We start from the raw sequence: 18,444 nt of genomic DNA, 5'->3' as shown, positions 1-18,444 counted from the left end.
CGCTTCATATAGTTAACTAGCCCCAAGTACCTAGTAATGCTTTCTTAATAATAACACACAAGTGATGATTTTTTTCTATGGGTTAATATTTACTAGATAATATGGGATAAATTCGGACAACCTGAATAACTTTAAATTTAGGCCAAATTAAATATTTAAATATGTCAAAATATCAAATTATAGTGACACAAAATTTGTGCGAATTCATCCTAACACCTAAATTACTTTACAATTATGTTACTAACATATTCTCCACCTATTCTTAGTGACACTAAAGAAGAGGACGAACCAGCAATAGTGCCCACACTACGGCCAGGCCCAGGGCGCGCTACCTTCGCAGTCCGCTGAAATACTTGCTAAAACGGATTCATTTGGCTACGAATTCTGCAGTGACACTAAAGAAGAAACAGCCATAGTGCCCACACTACAGCCAGGCCCAGCTCGTACTACCTTCGCAATCCGCGGAAATACTTATTGAAAGGGGCTCAGTGCCAAATGTGAATAGACATCACCTGAACTAATATGTCCTATGTGAAACGAGCCTATACCTACAGCAACATCAAAACGTAAACACAACCTCCCCTTTTAAAGGTGTCAATAAAGTAAATGACAGAACGTTTAAGGTGTGTACCCACAGTAACACACCTAACTGACCCTCGGTGGTTCTTATATCTTTACAATAAGATCTACAATTCGACAGCAAAGTGGTAAAGTACAGTGACCATCAAATACATCGGGGCGGCCGAAGTGCTCAAAAATATCTGAACATGTACTCTAGCGCCTTGGCAATAGAGGCGTGTTTAGATTTGTATGAGCACCTCGGCCGCTCCGATGTGTCTGATGGCGATTGTACCACAGTGATTTAGGTCAAACACACCCAGCTATTCGAGCTACGAATTTGGGCTTAGCAAACACCTTAATGGCATAACTTTCCGAATATCGAATCTCATTTTAATTTTACAATCGATTTTGAACCTTAGTAGCAGCGTATAAAGTTGATTTTACAAATGTAATCTATTGTGATGTGACTGGTGGAAAATTATGTTATTGTTGAAAGAGTTTTTGTCATTCTCAAATTGTTATTGATTGTGGTATTGCCTTGTGGCTAGTTGGGTTAAATAGACTATTGTGGGTTAGAATGACCCTGACCCGTTTAAGGTCATTTCGGGTAAAAAGAGTCATAATTTATGAAAGACGAGATCAAAAGTAATTTAAAAGCTGATTAAAGGTTTTATAAACTATTTTATAATGTGTTGTTTATATTGTCTTCTTGAATATTTTTGAAAATGTTTTATTTAAAAAATGTTGTCTTCCATCGTAAGCGAATAAGAAAGCTTTAATACTGTATAAACTATAATAACTTAATCTAGACTTAGTTTTAAGATCTGGTGCTAATATTCACATTTACCTTCATTAATTGTAATTTTCTTTAAAATTAATAATAAACAATATTAAAATATGTATTAATATTAAACTCGTATCAAAATCTGATATTGTCACTGGTCATTAAACTCGATCTATATTAATACGATATTATAAAAACGTCAGTATAATAATTAAAACCTACCACGCACAGCTAAACTGTGGAATGAACTGTCTGCGGTATTTCCGGACCGACACGACCTTAAAACCTTCAAGAACAGAGCGTACTCCCATCTTAAAAACCGGCAACGCACTTGCAGCCCCTCTGGTGTCCGAGGTGTCCATGGGCGACGGTAATCGCTTACTATCAGGTGATTCGGCTGCTCATTTGCCTCCTAAATCATAAAAAAAAACAAATTTACAGTGAAATTCACTCTAAAGTCTCAAATGACATTTAAAGTTAGGTGTTTTATAATGGCAAGACGGTTAACATTTAATAGTCCGCACTGTTCTAATATACATCGCATAATATAACAAATGTCTCTATTCGCAGCTCTAACCTTTCATGGTCGATCAATCATAGGTACTGCTGTGTAACTTTTAAAAGCTTGTATGAAAACTACAAAAGAAAATAGACTTAATCTTATAATCAGTAAGGTCCGATATTTATCAACGACGGATTAGAGAAATAGGACTAAGAAATATGGAATCTAAAAACGTTAAGTACGTTTAGTAGAATTTGTAATGGCAGTTAATGTAATTTATTTTCATAAAATAGTTATGACCATTGGAAAAAATCGGCTGAGAACTATAATGGTAGTTCGATATTGATCAATTTTGTAGGTCAAAAAACAATGCTTTTCCTATTTTGTTGGACAAATTGAAGCAATCTGACTCGAATCTTGGTATGCGGGATATTTGTACATAAAAAATTAGGTATTTCTCCGATAGTCATAAACTTACTCTAAATCTTTCTATACAGTAGGTGGCAGGCTTGTCATGTAATAGCATAATAAACTACCTAAACCCCGTAATAAATAGCTTTAATAGTAACCCATTAATTAGAGTAAACCCGCCCATCATATGCTCGGAGTAATTAACAATGGAGCCGCCATTAAGAGGCGTTCCCCTCTGTCGAAAATAGGCGGCCAATGGTCAACCACACTGCCCTGCTTATTGTATGTGCAGTACTTGCACGAAAGTCATCGTTTAAATAAAGAACTTATTCAAAGAGAACAAGATAAACAATTGCATGACATTTCCACTGCGATTACTACATATGTTGTTAGCACGGCAGCACATGTCAACCATATGTATGGACTGACGTTTATCTGACATGACGTACCTATACATTTGATGTGCCCCTCCCCCGCAAAAAACGGCAGACTATTTTGTACCGAAAATTTTAGACATGGCGTCTCCGTTGGTTATATCCTCTAAGATCATATGTTATACAGAAAAATAAGAAGGTGTGGCTGAATTGGGTTAACTCGGGCCACTAGATCGATGCGTGGTCAGGCAATAATATGATTAAGCATTAAGTCCGTCTAGGCTAACTTTGTACCGAATTGAATAGAATACCTACAATGAAATGAGTGTCATTATAAACCTCATATTTTCAAAGAAGTTTGACATTAATGATGACATTTTTACACTTTAACATTGCAAATGCCGAGCAGTCCGGCTCTACTGTAGTCATATAAGTAGAAAAAATAGCTGAATAACAAATAGGCTAAGTTTTTTCAGCAAAAATATATGCCTTTTAATCCCGAGATATTTTGTAAGACCTATATAAAAAGTTTAGAGTTACATATAATGAGAAGTGACATTAATAAATTATTTTTCGACCTTCGTTTTGTGATATATCTAACAATCATAAAGGAATATATCACTTGATACAATGTGACAATACACGTTATGGTACTTTCACACAGCTATTATATAACATCAGTGTTATAAAATGTTATTTATATAATATCACCACTGTGTGGTTGCACCATTACAGTTTTCAATTCAGATTATTATTTTATTTAAAGATGACATGAAGCTAGACTTTTTGTTTGATATTAATAATGTAATCCAGAGAACGTAATATACACATTAATATTTACTAATTATACATACATTCCCAATATATTACCCTTATTAAATATAATATAATTCATATAAGAAATAAAGTAATACGGTGCAATATACAAATACAGTAATAAATGTAAGTTATATCACGAAATAAATATATAATTCAATGAATCGCTCAATTTACATAATAATACAATTTAATATAAGATTGTATATAAATAAGCGAACACGTATATGTAGAAATAACATACTTTATGTTCATTTAAGTTGCCCGAGCATGCCATTTTATTGGAAATACTTGTATTTTTTTATAGTTTCTAGTATACCTAATCAGTTTTTCAAAAACTGGCAAATTGTTTCTATGAAACTGACATTATACCTTTGTCATTTTTTTGTGTAACTATGGCATATTCAATTGTGAAAATTTGTATAAAAACTTACCCGCAGTGTGTTACTCGTATTAGTCTTATGAACATCTAGTTAGATACATTATTTACCTTTTATATAAATACTAATATATACTCACATAACATAAGTTTGTATATAAATGAATCAATCGTAACGACGGTGCATGCATATTGTACATAGTTCAGAATGTACCTAGGTAGGTGTACTTAATGGAAGAAATAAACTTTTGTATTTAAGTTGACTTTTTTTTAATAACCAAAGCCGTCAGCTAGGTAACGAAATTACAATTTTGCCCGACGTCCAAGTTCGATTATCGCCCGAGACGCTGAATTTTTGAAGACTTGTAATATTTCAAGAATTTAGTAATAACACTTTTCAAAGTTAATATCCATAAGTTGGGTTGGGTTACGGCCAATTGTCCGCAAAAAAAGCCAATTTTTTTCTAACTGTACCTAATTGCCCTAAATTTTAATATTAAGATATTTTGTTAGTTTTGTTAAAAACACTATTGTAGTTAAATCATTTAGGTACTTACAGACAAGTTCTAAAAAATATTCATATTTTATGAAAGTCTATTCCGCCCATACATTTGCATTACGTTTGACATCCTTTCTTTCGAAAGAGTAAAGGAATTATAAAAGCTGTATAAACCTCGTTTGGAACCCATTAAGCACTATTACCTTCGACCATTAGGAAACATCGGGCAGTGCCCTAAAAACAATAAATAATAAAACAAAACACGACTTAATGTACCAACACTACGTACAACGAAACTTGGGAACTAAGAAAGTCATATAAAGGTCATATAAAACCGTCAATGTACGATTATCAAGTTTCCGCTAGAAAACTACTTCAGGCATGCGCAAAAGACATTAAGTAATATGCTTTTGGAGGGAATTCAGTTTCAGTCGCGGTTTTCAGCGGGATATACATCTATGCGTTGAAAGTTTCCGCAATTCCGTAGTTAAATCAAATAAAAAACGTATTAAACTTTCTAGATTAACATAACAGTGAAGTTGTTAAAAAACAAAATATCACGAACTTAAAACTAAAGAAGTATCTGTGATCTTTTTAAAATTGCAATACCACAGGCTAAAAACCAACGGACATTGAAGTGAACTTTTAAAAATAGAAACACCACAGACTAAAAAACTTGAGCGCGCTCAAATTCACCGTGGCATTTGACGAAGCTCCTATAAGCAGCGGGCCCTGCTTGCTGCAGACAACCAGCTCCCGGCAGTGTCTAGCATGTGCTCACAAAGCTAAACTACGATCTGGGACAGCACCAGAACTTAAGCTAGATCCTTCTATCCTCGCACCAAAGATAAAAGAAGAAGAAAAACAGGTTAAAGAGTCAGAAACGGACGGTCCGGCGGTGTTGGACGTCCGGTCGGAACCGCTGAAGATGGCGGTCATTAAACCGGACAGTGCGGATCGGGAGGCTCTGGAGGATCGGGATCCGAATAACTTGAATACGCATGTGCAGGTAAGTTATCTAAACACCGTTTTTCATAAAATTACCAAATAGGTTTGGTTTTTTTCTATCGCAAAATTGAAGGTAGGCAGGAAGGAAGGATGACCGGTCTGGCCTAGTGAGTAGTGACCCTGCATGTAAAGCCGACGAGCCTGGGTTTGAATCTCGGTAAGAGCATTTATTTATGGACACAAATATTGAGGCTAGGTTGATTTGTGTAAGATGTCCCCAGATATTTATTTATTATTTATGTATTTATTTAATACGAATTTGAGGAATAGGATTTTTTTTTCTGTTTTACAATATTTTAATATTCCAAAACTTATTTGACATTAACAACTGCATTACAAATATTACCTATAGCTAAATTGAAGAATTGAAGTTAGTAAAATAACGTGACAGCGTGATAAAGACGGTTTTTGTCACTTGCAAGCGCATGGCATGATGTTAAAAAGACTGTTATTATATCACGTGGATAATTTATGACTTGCCACAATAATGATCACTTTAAAAAAATATGGTGATATGTACTTCCAAGTTTTGTCATTGCATTGCCAAACTTGAAGAGATGCGAGTTATTTCAGGGACAAAGATGTTTAGTGCGCATAAGATTTGTATTTGTTGTTATTTATTATTTATTGTAATTAGGATAATTTAGTTTTTAAGTTCTAGATAATAAGTTTTCTGCTATGCCCCACCCGGGTTAAATAATATGACGTGTATATTTTGTATACTTATGTTATTTAGCATGAATAAATGAAATGAAATGAAATGAGAGTTAGCTTAGCCGGAGTCCGACTCTACCTATACATATAATTCATAAAAATTATGTAGTGTTAAATTATCAATATGTATATGTACATATACGTCGAATAATTCAAATAAAACGATGTCCAAACAATAACAAAACGTTAAATAAATAAAAAACATATTTTTCTTCGAAGTAAAACGCTTACGTCATTAACAACTTAATTCCACCCTGTCAAGACATGTAATTAATAACCCACCTACATAGAAACACGTCATACAGAGCGCAGGTGTGAATTCTTGAAAACCCCTTTCAGGACAGACTATGAATTATTAAATATTATGTGAATAAGCCCTCGAAATAGATTTCAGCAGACAGAGGTGTTTGTAAAGACGTAGCCAAGTTTGATTATGCGATCAAATTTTATTCTATTTTGGAAAATCAAATTAAAGTAAATAGTACCTATAGTAGTATGTATTTACTTTCTCCTGATTGCATAAAATTTTCCCTTCTCATGTTTATAAGCAGTAGACTTTTTATAAAGTGTTTTCTGTACGGAAATTAATTTGCATGTACCTTCACCAAGCTGTTAGCAAAGGTCAGAGGGCCTACCGCGACATTCGAACGTGTTGCCTCCCTGTCACACTTACGTACGAATTCACAAGTGCGACAGAGAGGCAACACGTCGAACGTGGCTCGCGGTGGGCCCTCTGGACAGAAAGGTCACGTTGAAGCTACATTATGCGTGTTTTTATTGCTGTTTTCTATTTTGGACAGTTGTAGACAACTGTGACAGAGGGGTGAGATTTTTTGACCGATAAAGTCAGACCAAGAATAGTCTGCAGCGGATTTGGTGGCCCACGTAGTGAAAGTGTTATTTTAAACGTCAAACTTCTATGAAATTATGACGTATAAATGACACTTGCACTGCGTGGGCTATCAAATCCGCTGCAGACTTTTTTTGGTCCAACTCTAGTTTATTTATGCCGCAGGCAATGTTAATATTATGTTATTATGAACTCGTATCTTAGGTTAGAATAAAACCTCTTCCTTCAGGTTGACAGCCCGTTATCATCATCATCTACGAATTTAGCACTGTAACATACCTATATGTTGTATTGTCATACTAAATTTCACACAATTTTAGGAAGATTTATTTGATAATAAGTAGTTATATATTTATATACGCCATAAGGTAATCCAGTTTAAAAATTAAGTAGCTACTTATAAGTATTGCAAGTAGATGGAACAAAGGCTACTTGCTCCCACAGACAAAACATCCTCCAGACTGAGCATAGTCGCGCTACCCCCTCTGAAACGCATACGGTAATTTTACTCCATGTTCGAGTCGAAAGTGTCTTTGTGTGACGTCCGTGTCTTTGAACGGACCAATCACGGCAAGGGAGTTCGCTCACCTCGTCCCGCGCACCCCCGCATTTTTGGCATCATCGGTTGCATGAAATAATTGCTCTAAACTCGGTCTAGAGGATACCTAGTCTATGCTTGCTCCTTAAAAATTCCTATTTTCCCTTCAACTGGACTGTAAAAGAACTCGCCGTATTAACAACCCCAATTACTGGCACGCAAAAATGAACAATGGCCACAAAATAAAAAGAAACAAACGACGGTCAAACGTGATAGAGTTCGACCGTAAAAAGTCTGCAGCGATTTTGATAGCCCACGCAGAGTGTCATTATTAAACGTCAAACTTCTATGAAATTATAACGTATACTTAACACTTACACTGCGGCGAGGGCTATCAAATCCACTGCAGACTTAGTTTGGTGCGACTCTACAGATATGGAGGTATTAGTGCATAATTTCCCCAGACCCGACTCCCGACTTCCCGACTTCTGTACCCAGAAGGAGGCGGGGCTATATGCGGTGGCCAAATATTTATTATGTACAGAATAAATTTAAAAGTGGAATAATTACTGTCTTGGGTGAGACTTGAACTCACGGCCTCTGGATCGATACTCCAGCGCTCTGCCATCTGAGCCACCAAGACCTCATCCATAGCCAGCAAATCTTTCCACCATTCACTTACGTTTCTGCTTGTTAGAATTTTTTTATGTATGTTCAACGATTACTTAGCATCTCTTTTTGGTCACTGTGTAACTCATGTCAAGTTCCATCTACAACCAAAACGGCTAAGCGGAATCTCTTGGGAATTTGCGAATAGGTATAGCCGGGGCAGTGGGGAGACATTCTGGCTTCGGGCAAACTCGGCTCCGTTCGGCACAGCATTGCTACGAGCAATTATTAGGGTTGGCACCACTTGACGTCCTTTTGCGTGCACGACCACAGATAAGATAATAACTTGCATTTTGACAACCCTGAATAGCCGCAAGGGATAGTGCCATACATTAGAAAGGGATAGCATGATTCGGCCCTGAATCACTGTCAACCTTCGGTTTTGTGGGAAGTGTCCTTTCTGTACGGTAGTACTATTATTTATTGTGTGGCCAGACGAATGAGAGTAGAGTGACCGTTTATCTTTACTTTACAAAACCGCCTACCCCTCACCCTTACGCACGTCTGTCAAGGGCTCAAAAGACGTATCATTGATTAATTTTCAATCAGTCTAGTTTCAATCCAAGTATGTCATTGTCAAAGAATATTTGATAGCTTTTCAAGGTGCCTCGGCATTAAATACTCGTCCTTCGCCAATGAAATCGCTATTTCCGTACGTGCCAAGGACGCGGTTTTAATTTTACTTCTGTACTTCTTGATTGCATGTTTTCATATGTGTGAATTAATGAGTTACTTTTTCATACTAGTGAAGTGTAGGGCTTTAGGGGCATACCTAATAACAACACAAGAGTGGAGTAAAGAATGAATGCTTTATTGGAAAAATGAAGGCATGCATATACTAGAATTTTATAATAATTATGTTATAAGGTGGTGGTACTAGTGCTCGACATGCTGACAATAGATGACACCCTGTTGTCACCTATAATTGACAATGACTAATGTTTCAAGATGATATGTACTGGGACCGCGTCGAGCACGTACCACCACCTTATCATATGTTAAGGGGTATCCAGACGGGACGGATCAAATCAGTCGATTTGTTCAGGAAAATAATTGGCCAATCTCATCTAGCGTCTACACCGTCTACACGTACACAAAATTAAATCACCAATTTGCATTCTACCACACCTGCTGATGTGATCGGGGAATCAAATTGGTATTTGCGTCCGCACGGCCTGTTCGATCGGAGAATTTCATCAGATTGGCGAAAAATTGCCTCGTCTGGATACAGCTTTACTGCGACTTCTGTGGGAGAAGCAATAGCGGCGGACCGCCATTAAACAAACTGTCATTAAACAAACTGGTGATTTTGAATCCCGTCGACTTATGGAACTAGATATTAGACGGGATGAGCTGAAAGCCCGACCACCAGCGGCTATTAGTTAGGTATTAGGTAGGTATATATAACAATGGTGTCCTTACCTGCCCGTTGTGTGCTCGGGTCTTTGTTAATAAGATCGGCTACGCAAGCCACACCCGGGCGCACGAACGTCTTCAGCAGCGGAGTTAAAACGCAGTCACCGTGGTCGAAATGGGCTGATAGAGGATATAAATAAGTACAGAGAAACACATTATCTTTCATTTTACTTCCTTCCGACATCCGATATCGGATCGGACAATATAACGCTGCGACAGTCGCCCTTCGAACGTAACCTTATGGGTTAGGCACCCGCGCCCGCAGTGTATCGAACTTTTCCACATGGATGACCCATTGTAAAAATAATGCCATAATTTCATGGGGTCACGCGAGCTTCACACGGAACGTGAAGAGAGGCCATTGACTTTTGGTTATCGAATGTGGGACACATTACATTACTGTGATTTGATTGGTCACGGAATTGGTCTGCTTTTGCAAAAAGTATTCAGTCAGATGAGAGTTAAAATGTCCGCTGCCTTTAAACACATTTTTTGCATTTTTCAAAGTGACTTATTAAAAGAGATTTAATAATGAGGTTAGTTTAATATTTTGGGATATTTTTATAGGTACCACCTAGGGGTCCTAGGGGAACCACGTTATTTGTAAAAAAACCGCCTGTTGGTACTAACGGGGTTAGATTATACCTACTTATATATTTTTCTTCTCATCTCGTCTACTTATTACTATGAATAAAATTACGAGTTCGTAGATCAAACTAGAATGACATACTTTTTAATTTTGGACACTGAAAATTCTAAATAAACTATAATAATCATTATGCAACGATTTGATGAACTATAATATTCATTAATCCACAGATAGTATGGGACGACATTATCGGCGAGCCAGAAGGCGCGCGCAGCCCGGAATGCGCATGGAGGCTCAGCAATGCGTGCTTCAAGCATACTCGAAATTGGTGCTACACGATAATGGCTGTGCTTATAGCACCGCCGTGTGCACTAATACTGGGCTGCGGTTTTGCCTGTCTTGCCTTTGAGGTAAGGAACTCATCTAGATAAATCTTTCTCTCTCTTTTTATGTAGCTATTTCTTTTTGTCTCCTTTGTTCTCTGAATGCGCATGGAGGCTCAGCAATGCGTGCTTCAAGCATACGCGGAACTGGTGCTACACGATACTGGCTGTCCTTATAGCTAGGGCTTCCATTCCGTAATTACGTAATTCCGTAATAACGTAATTCCGAATAACTATTGAACTTTAAATAATTACGTAATTAAAAGGAAGAATCCCGTAATTACGGAATTATTAACAATAAAATAATATAATCAGATATGTATGTGCGATATTTTAGCCTGGACTTACATAAAACAACATTTTAAATTAGCGCATTATTATTTGGTGATATTACTACTCGTGGTGGAAGAGTAAGTAGGCTGCTTGACGGTGTTCTGCCTTTTCGCAGAACTATTTTTGGCGGAATTTCATTTGCCAACCAACATTTCGCCGACGTTTCACTTTGACAACTAACGATTAGCAAATTTTTGTATGACAACGTTTCAATTGGTAGAATTATTGTAAAGCAGATTATTATAACGCCTCTAAACTTTTGGGAGTCTTATCATTTGTCAAATCTTTCACTTAGTCGAACAACTCTTGGACGAATAACGTTTCGTTGAAGCTACAGTTCGCTTTTCATACATTAGGCAAGTTACAAATAAGAAAAATATACATACCAAAAAATCAAAAATGGCCGAGTTGTTCGACTTTTTATAATGTATATTTTAATATTTGAAGCCAGTGGCAGCGAGCGAGCAAGACCTTCCTGGGCAGAGCCGACTTGGATATGGTTAGGTTAGAAGACTAAGGCGGGAGCTTTGCTCCCGCCTTAGTCTTCGAGGTTATTTTTTTTTCAACAACCTAAAAAACGTAATTACACAGCAACTTTCGCGTCAAATATCCCAACTTTCGTGTCAAATATCTCGGCCGTTTTTGAGAGAGTATTTGGCAGAGTCTGACCAAATGAAACAATTTGTAGACAATAAACAACTAAGTGTATATTATGCCAACTAAAACATTCTACGACATGAAAGTTGGCATTTTGAAAATTGGCATTATAAAACACAGACCAAACGTTTAGTTGGTAACTGTGCGGTTGGCAAATAATAAAAAAACCATTTGATAAATTGGGAAATAAAAATTCGGCGAAATAAAATTCCGCCAAACGTGAGTTGGGAAGTGATAATCGGCCATACCATTTTCGGCGATAAATAAGAGAACCATACGCAGAACTGGTGCTACACGATACCTGCTGTGCTAATACTGGACTGCGGTTATGCCTGTCTTGCCTTCGAGGTAAGGATGTTTCTGTCTAAGGATAAGTCTGCTGCTGACTCTCTCTGTCTGTCTCTCTCTCTCTCTCTCTCTCTCTCTTTACGCTTAAGTATTTCTCACTCTAAAGCAAGAGACTGCATAGTGCAAACCCAATGCCTGCTTCGAGCATAAGTACTAAGTATAACACCGCCTTGTGTATTGATACTGGGCTGCGGATTCGCATGTTTGGCCTTTGAGGTAATGAAATGAAATGAAATGAAATGAAATGAAATGAAATGAAATGAAATGAAATGAAATGAAATGAAAATGAAATGAAAAATTTATTGATAACAATTGTTACATGTCATTTTTACTAAGTACTAGTATTTGTCTAGTATATTAATGTGCATATACCTGTAAACACAATCCAAATTATATAAATATAAATAAAATTAATTGTTAAAATTAGCAATATAGATGTCTAAATTATTATTAACAATGAGAAATGTAGTCTACTTATATAGTAATATACAAATGTCACGCCTGTAGGTATTAGTTATCAAATTACTAGTGGAATGTCAAAAAACTCACTATAATCGTAAAACATCTTCTCAAGAAGCCACTTTTTTAGTTTAGATTTAAATCCTTCAATGGAAGTTGCATTTCTAATGGAATCGGGTAATCTATTATAGACTGAAGGTCCGAAGCAATAGACCGACTTAGCCGACTTTGCTAATTTGTGTCGCTCTGCTACTAGCCGGTCTCCGTGCTTGTTACTACGCAGTGGATATCTAGAGTTCGTACCCCTGCGTTTGAACCGATCTCGATTGGAGTGTGTAAACACTGCTACTTGCTGTATTAGTATACAGGGTAGGGGTAGAATTTGGAACTCGAGAAATAGCTCCCGGGCTGGAGCGTCGTTCGGTTTACCTGCCATACCACGGAGTGCTCGCTTTTGCATTGAGAAAACGCGATACCAGTCCGCGGCTCTGGCCCAAAGCTCCACACCATACGTCAGCACGGAGTGGACCGTCGCGAAGTAGCATTCTCGCACCGTGGTCCTCCCGGCGGTGCGCGCCAGGCGGCGCAGTGCGAAACAGGCGCGGCCTAGTCGATTACACACCTCGTCTATGTGCCTCTCCCAAGTGAGCGCACTGTCGAGGTGGAACCCGAGCAAGCGTGTGCAGGACACGTGCTGTATAGGGGCATCGTCCGCACACACTTGTAGGTTCTCACTGGGATGGCCGTTGAGTTTTACTGTCATAAAACAGGTCTTATTTTTGTTAAGCGCCAGTCCGTTGGCCTTGAACCACTCATTTAACTGCCGAACAACGTTATTTAGGGCCGTTTCAAGCTCATTTTTCGTGGGCGTACTTACTACCGCAGTGACGTCGTCGGCGTACATGTAAATATCGGCTCCAGTAATTGTAGCTGGTAAGTCGTTAAGTAGTATGCTGAAGAGAGTGTTTGAAAGGCAGGATCCCTGGGGCACCCCCATTAGGTTGTGGCGCTCCGAGGATGTCACGCTGCCGCGTTCTCCAACTACCACTTGTGCCCTCCCGCTCATAAACGAGAGCAACAGTTTTAGAGCTGGGCCTCGAACACCGTAGTAGTCGAGTTTGTCTGCTACGAGCGCGTGGTCGGCGGTGTTGAAGGCGCGTGAAAGGTCGCAGCAGACAATGGCTACGTGACGGCCTGCCTCGCGTGCGCGCAGTGCACAATTGATCACCTCCCGCACGAGATCGGTAGTGGACCGGCCTTGGCGGTACGCGTATTGGCTGTCAGATAGAACATTCCTTGGGAACCAGAATGATAGTAGTCTAATATTTAATCCTACCTCGAAGCACTTGCTAAGAGCCGGTACTAGCGCAATAGGTCGGTACGATTTCGCGTCTTTTTTGTTACCCTTGCCTTTATATAAGGGGCAGATTTTAACTTTTTTCAAGCATGTGGGGTACGAACCTAACCGCATGCAGTTGTTAAACAGTTGTGAGAGCACGAAGCAAATTGCTGGACTAGCTTGTTTAAGGAGGTTCGCGGACAGTCCGTAGACATCGGTGGTATTTTTTGCTGCTATCTTATAGGCCAGTATAACACTTATTTCCGCCGGGCTGAAGGAGGTTAATCTCAATGAGGTGTCGCTATGTAAAGTGCGGGAGGATAAAGAGGTCAGACACTGCGCACGGTCCGCGGTGGGAGCACCGCATGCGGCGCCCGCGGATATGAACTCCTCATTCAGTGCATCGACCAGGTGTTGTTTGGACAAGAATGGGTTACCGTCGCTGTCAGTAAGTAGGTCGGTATAATCTACCCGCTCGCGTGGGAGTCTGGCAATTTCCGTGTTTATAGCTCGCCACATCGCTTTATTTTTATTTGAGCTACTACTAATAATCGAGTTGAAGTACTCCGTTCTCTTGGTCTGTAGTTTTCGGTTGTAGGTATTGAGAATTTTTGTTGAGGCAGTATTTACCTGTGCGTTGCCTGGATCGTTTTTAGCTAAGGTAATAAAATCGAAAACTAGTAATTTTAAGCCGATGAGTTCGGAATCTATCCACGGGCTTTTTTTATGATGTACGGTCACAGTTTTGACTGGCATATGAACATCTTGTAGATAGGTTAAAATGTTGATTATTTTAGTCGCAAACAGCTCGCAGTCGCTTTGGTGTTTGTTTACTAAAATCTGCCAATCTATGGACTCTAGCGAACGAACAAACGAACCAATATTATTACGGCTAAACGCGCGTTTCTTTTCTATCGCTGACCGCGGCTGAGGAGCGGGTTGCGGGACGACTAGGCGCTGCGCCATATGATCGCTGAGATTAGTGATAACGCAGGTCGCGGACACACGGCTGTCCCGGATGTTCGAGTAGGCGTGGTCCAGCAGTGTTGAACTATCGCCATCTACCCTGGTAGCTTTTTTTACGTACTGCCTAAAGTGGTGGGCGGATAGAATGTCCAGGAGATGTTTTTTTACGGTGGTGTTATTAAGAAGGTCGATGTTTATGTCACCCATAATTATTGCAGTTACCTTGTCGTTGTCTATTTTGGTTAACAGCTTTTCGAATAACTTTAAATATTCGTTGTGATTGGTTAAATTGGAGTGGTATATTCCTATCACTAACAAGTCATTGTCTAACAAATGTATCGCGCATATGTCAAATATCTGTTGCCAAATTCGACATGCACAACTGTCAGATTTCGCATCCACGTCAAATCAACAGTTGATTTTATCTGCATACTGAGTGTTGATTCCATCAACGGTGGATAATATCATTTGGTACAACCAAATTAACCAAAACTCCACTCTAAATTAAGGGTGGTTCGGTTTGGTTTGCTTGTCACCCTAACTGTAGATTTTTAATGTCAAATTTTGACATTGTACGTATTCGAGAACTTATGATTTTTCCCACATCAACGGGAGATCAACACGATACGTCAAACGTCGCTTGTCGAATAGGGGTCCTGCTCTTGGGACAGTTCGCAATAGTCGAGCCGGTCTATCGCTTTAATGTGAGGCTTCGCATAAATGCAACTTCCACCGCGCTCTATATTTGGTCTACAAAAATATGACAATAAATCAAAATTAGTTAACGTGACACATTTAATTTCGTGTTCACGCAAAAAATGTTCCGTTATAATTAAGAATTTCTCTATTTATATGAGTCTCTTTTTCTCTCCGTATACTTAGCTATTTTTTTTCTCTCTAAATATGCCCGGAGAATTAGCACCCGCATCATGCATTTTGTTCCAGAATCGTAATATTTAAAAGGATCCTGGAAAATTTTAAACCCTTTCGGACAAATGGGATATCAAGTACCCCAAATACCTATTCGTACTTAGGTACTAAACATTTTGAATATTTGTTAGTGTTACGTTCAACCTTCACATTCTTCTTTTCCAGCAAATCTGGTGTACAGGACCATGCCTACGCTGTGTGAAGATCTACTTCGCATCATTCCGTACCATCGTGCAATCCTGTATGGCAGCCACTGTGGTACCGACTTGTGAGGCCATCGGCCATGTGTGTCGGCATATTCGCGTTAACTTCAGAAAAGAGGCCCCGGATGAGAATGATATGCTAGTCATTTAATTTTAAAACGGACCTAATCGACTTGTACCATTCATTAGCCCATCAGTTAGATTGGGCGGTATATCCGGGATAACTTTAGGAAGTAACTGTCGGGTGAGAAGGAATGCTAGTTGTGTAACTGTCCAATTTAATATCAGACTTAGTTTTTTGATGTCATTCCAAACGATCGAGCAATACAGCATGGCTGCCAACTGTGGTACCAACTTGTGAGGCCATCGGGCATGTTTGTACATATTATACTTATGTTATATACCTATATTCGCGTTAACTTTAGAAAACACATTACCCTCCTTTGCGTCACGCAGTCGGGTAAAAAGGCCCCGAATGAGAAGGATATGCTAGTTTTTTTATTTTAAACGGCCCTACTGACTTGTACTATCCATTAATAGCCCATCGGATACGTTTGTCGGTATATCCGGGTTAACTACAGGAATTAAGTCCCGAATAAAAAAGATATACTACTAAAAAGGCCAGAAAAAACTCCCTTCTGCCTATCTAATTTGGATAACATACGTAATTCTACAGAAGAATGCTTGAGATAGGTACTAAAATGCTGGAGTTCTGGTATTTATTAGGTCAGGGTTTTTATGAAACGTACTACGTGTAGGTACTTTTTGTAGCGTGTCTCTTTGTCTCTTAAGCCCCCTCCAGACTATGCGCGTGAATCGCGGGCGAAGCCGCGAACGCAAGTGTGGCGTCGATTTCGCAGATTGTTCACGCCTTCGCGCCTTGTTCTCCGTTTTTTGTCGGTATTTCGGCCCGCGTCAAAGGAGACGCGAAGCGCGAACTTGCAAGACTCCACATTACACAATATTTTGGCTCCTCTGTGGCAAGATAAATATGAATTATATTATGATTATATTATATTAAGCAGCTATATTTTACGGTTTTACAATAAAACAAAATGGAAAAACAGCTAAATCACGTATGATGCCATAGATAACTAACAGTTAAACTCGATCAGCTGATGCTTTTCCGCCATATTGCCGCAAACCAAAGTGCGAAATCGCCGTGAAGTGTGCGAGTGTGGAGTCTTACGTCAACTTCGCGATATGTTCGCTCCGCGACGTCGCGCCGCGATTCACGCACATAGTCTGGAGGGGGCTTTATATATAAACTTTAGATTTGGTATATGCCGAACGTGCCTTTACGGAATCAAGGAACCATTATGATTTTTTGGTAAAATACGTATGTTTAAGAAGCACATTAAGCTTGTGGCTGTACTGTTTCGATTTTGTACTGAAATATATATTTAATTTTACGTAAATAAATAGGTACTAAGCATAACTATTTAACAATACTATACACGTACACTAACAATAATATATAGACGGTAGGTACCTACTAAAAAATATACTATACGTTTATTTAAATTCAATTAATTAATATTCATTATATTGCGATATATTAATAGTTACTTATCTATATTGTTAAGAGAATCTAATTATTACATTTTCTTATTACATTCCATCGCTTGTTTTATTATTTATTTGATGCTGACTGTACCTATCCATTGCATAACCATCCTCAAGTTTAATGGCCTCTATAAACGTCACCGGTAATCGCATTCGATTTGCAATTACGGCATTTCATCGATCGATTGAATTCTTTGCTCCTACCACAGAATAAATAATAGTACTAAGTACAGACAGAAGACTCACTCTCTAACAAAACGCGTCTGTTACGATCAGCACAGATATGGCCGCTAGGTGGCGACAGCGCCACGCACAGCTTATGGCAAACCCCAAAATTGGGGCCGAACGGATGTACTTTTAGCTACCTGTAGCAAAGCGACGAAACCGCGGAGTGAGACACGCCTGCTCCTAAAGGCCCCTCCAGACTATGCGCGTGAATCGCGGGCGAAGCCGCGAACGCGAATGTGGAGTCGATTTTCGCAGACAGCGAAATCGACTCCACACTCGCGTTCGCGGCTTCGCCCGCGATTCACGCGCATAGTCTGGAGGGGGCTTAATACTTAGCCAGCAATTACCAAAAATCGCATACTATTTGTTGGAAGGTCTGTAGAAGCCTTAACCATTCTCAAGTTTAAAAAGAATTCAATAGCCAGTTCAAGCAGCTATTTGGGCTATCTAATCTGACAGCTGATAAGGTCCTTCACCCCGTATAAAGGGTAGAACGGTGGTAAAACACGCGATTCTTTAATATGGATTTTTTAATTACCTTTGTGACGCTGTGATTCACACCTACAACGGCTACCTACAACTGTTTAAAATGCAGGCTTGCTTTTAAAATAATTAAGCGTCTGTTCAACAGCAACAGTACCACCAAGTACTACCTAGGTAACAATTAATCCTGCTTCTTTGTTACTTATTATAATTTTCTTTATGACACAGTTATCAGCTTTATTATGGCGTGAACTTTTCTCTCAACATATTAACTAAAATATAAATAATGATTAAATGGGAAATAAATATACTAATTTGTAATAATTTTAATCCACTGCCAACCTTTAACAACTCTTTTACATTGATTTTTAACGTCTACTTAAACGCTTCAGTACCCCATCACACTGGCAGGTTGTAAAAAAAAGTATTGGCAGTATGA

The 18,444-nt window shown here is 38.8% G+C and overlaps 2 protein-coding genes across 5 annotated transcripts in view; both read left to right on the top strand.

The window, feature by feature from the left end:
* The window catches only part of LOC134679845 (uncharacterized), a 151,992-nt gene extending 147,907 nt beyond the window's left edge, over positions 1-4,085 (top strand). For 3 of the 4 annotated variants that reach the window (XM_063538748.1, XM_063538747.1, XM_063538749.1), the window contains one exon: positions 267-4,085. In XM_063538748.1, the coding sequence (XP_063394818.1) occupies positions 267-348 (82 nt within the window). In that variant the 3' untranslated portion in view covers positions 349-4,085. The remainder of the gene's footprint in view (positions 1-266) is intronic. The other variant, XR_010100402.1, reaches the window with a different exon arrangement.
* A 343-nt stretch (positions 4,086-4,428) lies between these two features.
* On the top strand, positions 4,429-17,226 carry LOC134680483 (caveolin-3-like). Its single transcript, XM_063539614.1, has 3 exons — positions 4,429-5,335; positions 10,341-10,520; positions 15,691-17,226. The coding sequence occupies exons 1-3, from the start codon at positions 5,255-5,257 to the stop codon at positions 15,877-15,879; spliced, it is 450 nt and encodes a 149-aa protein (XP_063395684.1). The 5' UTR covers positions 4,429-5,254; the 3' UTR covers positions 15,880-17,226.
* The last annotated feature ends 1,218 nt before the right edge of the window (positions 17,227-18,444 follow it).

Source organism: Cydia fagiglandana, chromosome 3 (genome assembly GCF_963556715.1).
Source record: "Cydia fagiglandana chromosome 3, ilCydFagi1.1, whole genome shotgun sequence".
NCBI lineage: Eukaryota > Metazoa > Arthropoda > Insecta > Lepidoptera > Tortricidae > Cydia > Cydia fagiglandana.
The sequence above is the reverse complement of the archived record's forward strand: the minus strand, read 5'-3'. Positions and strand labels throughout refer to the sequence as shown.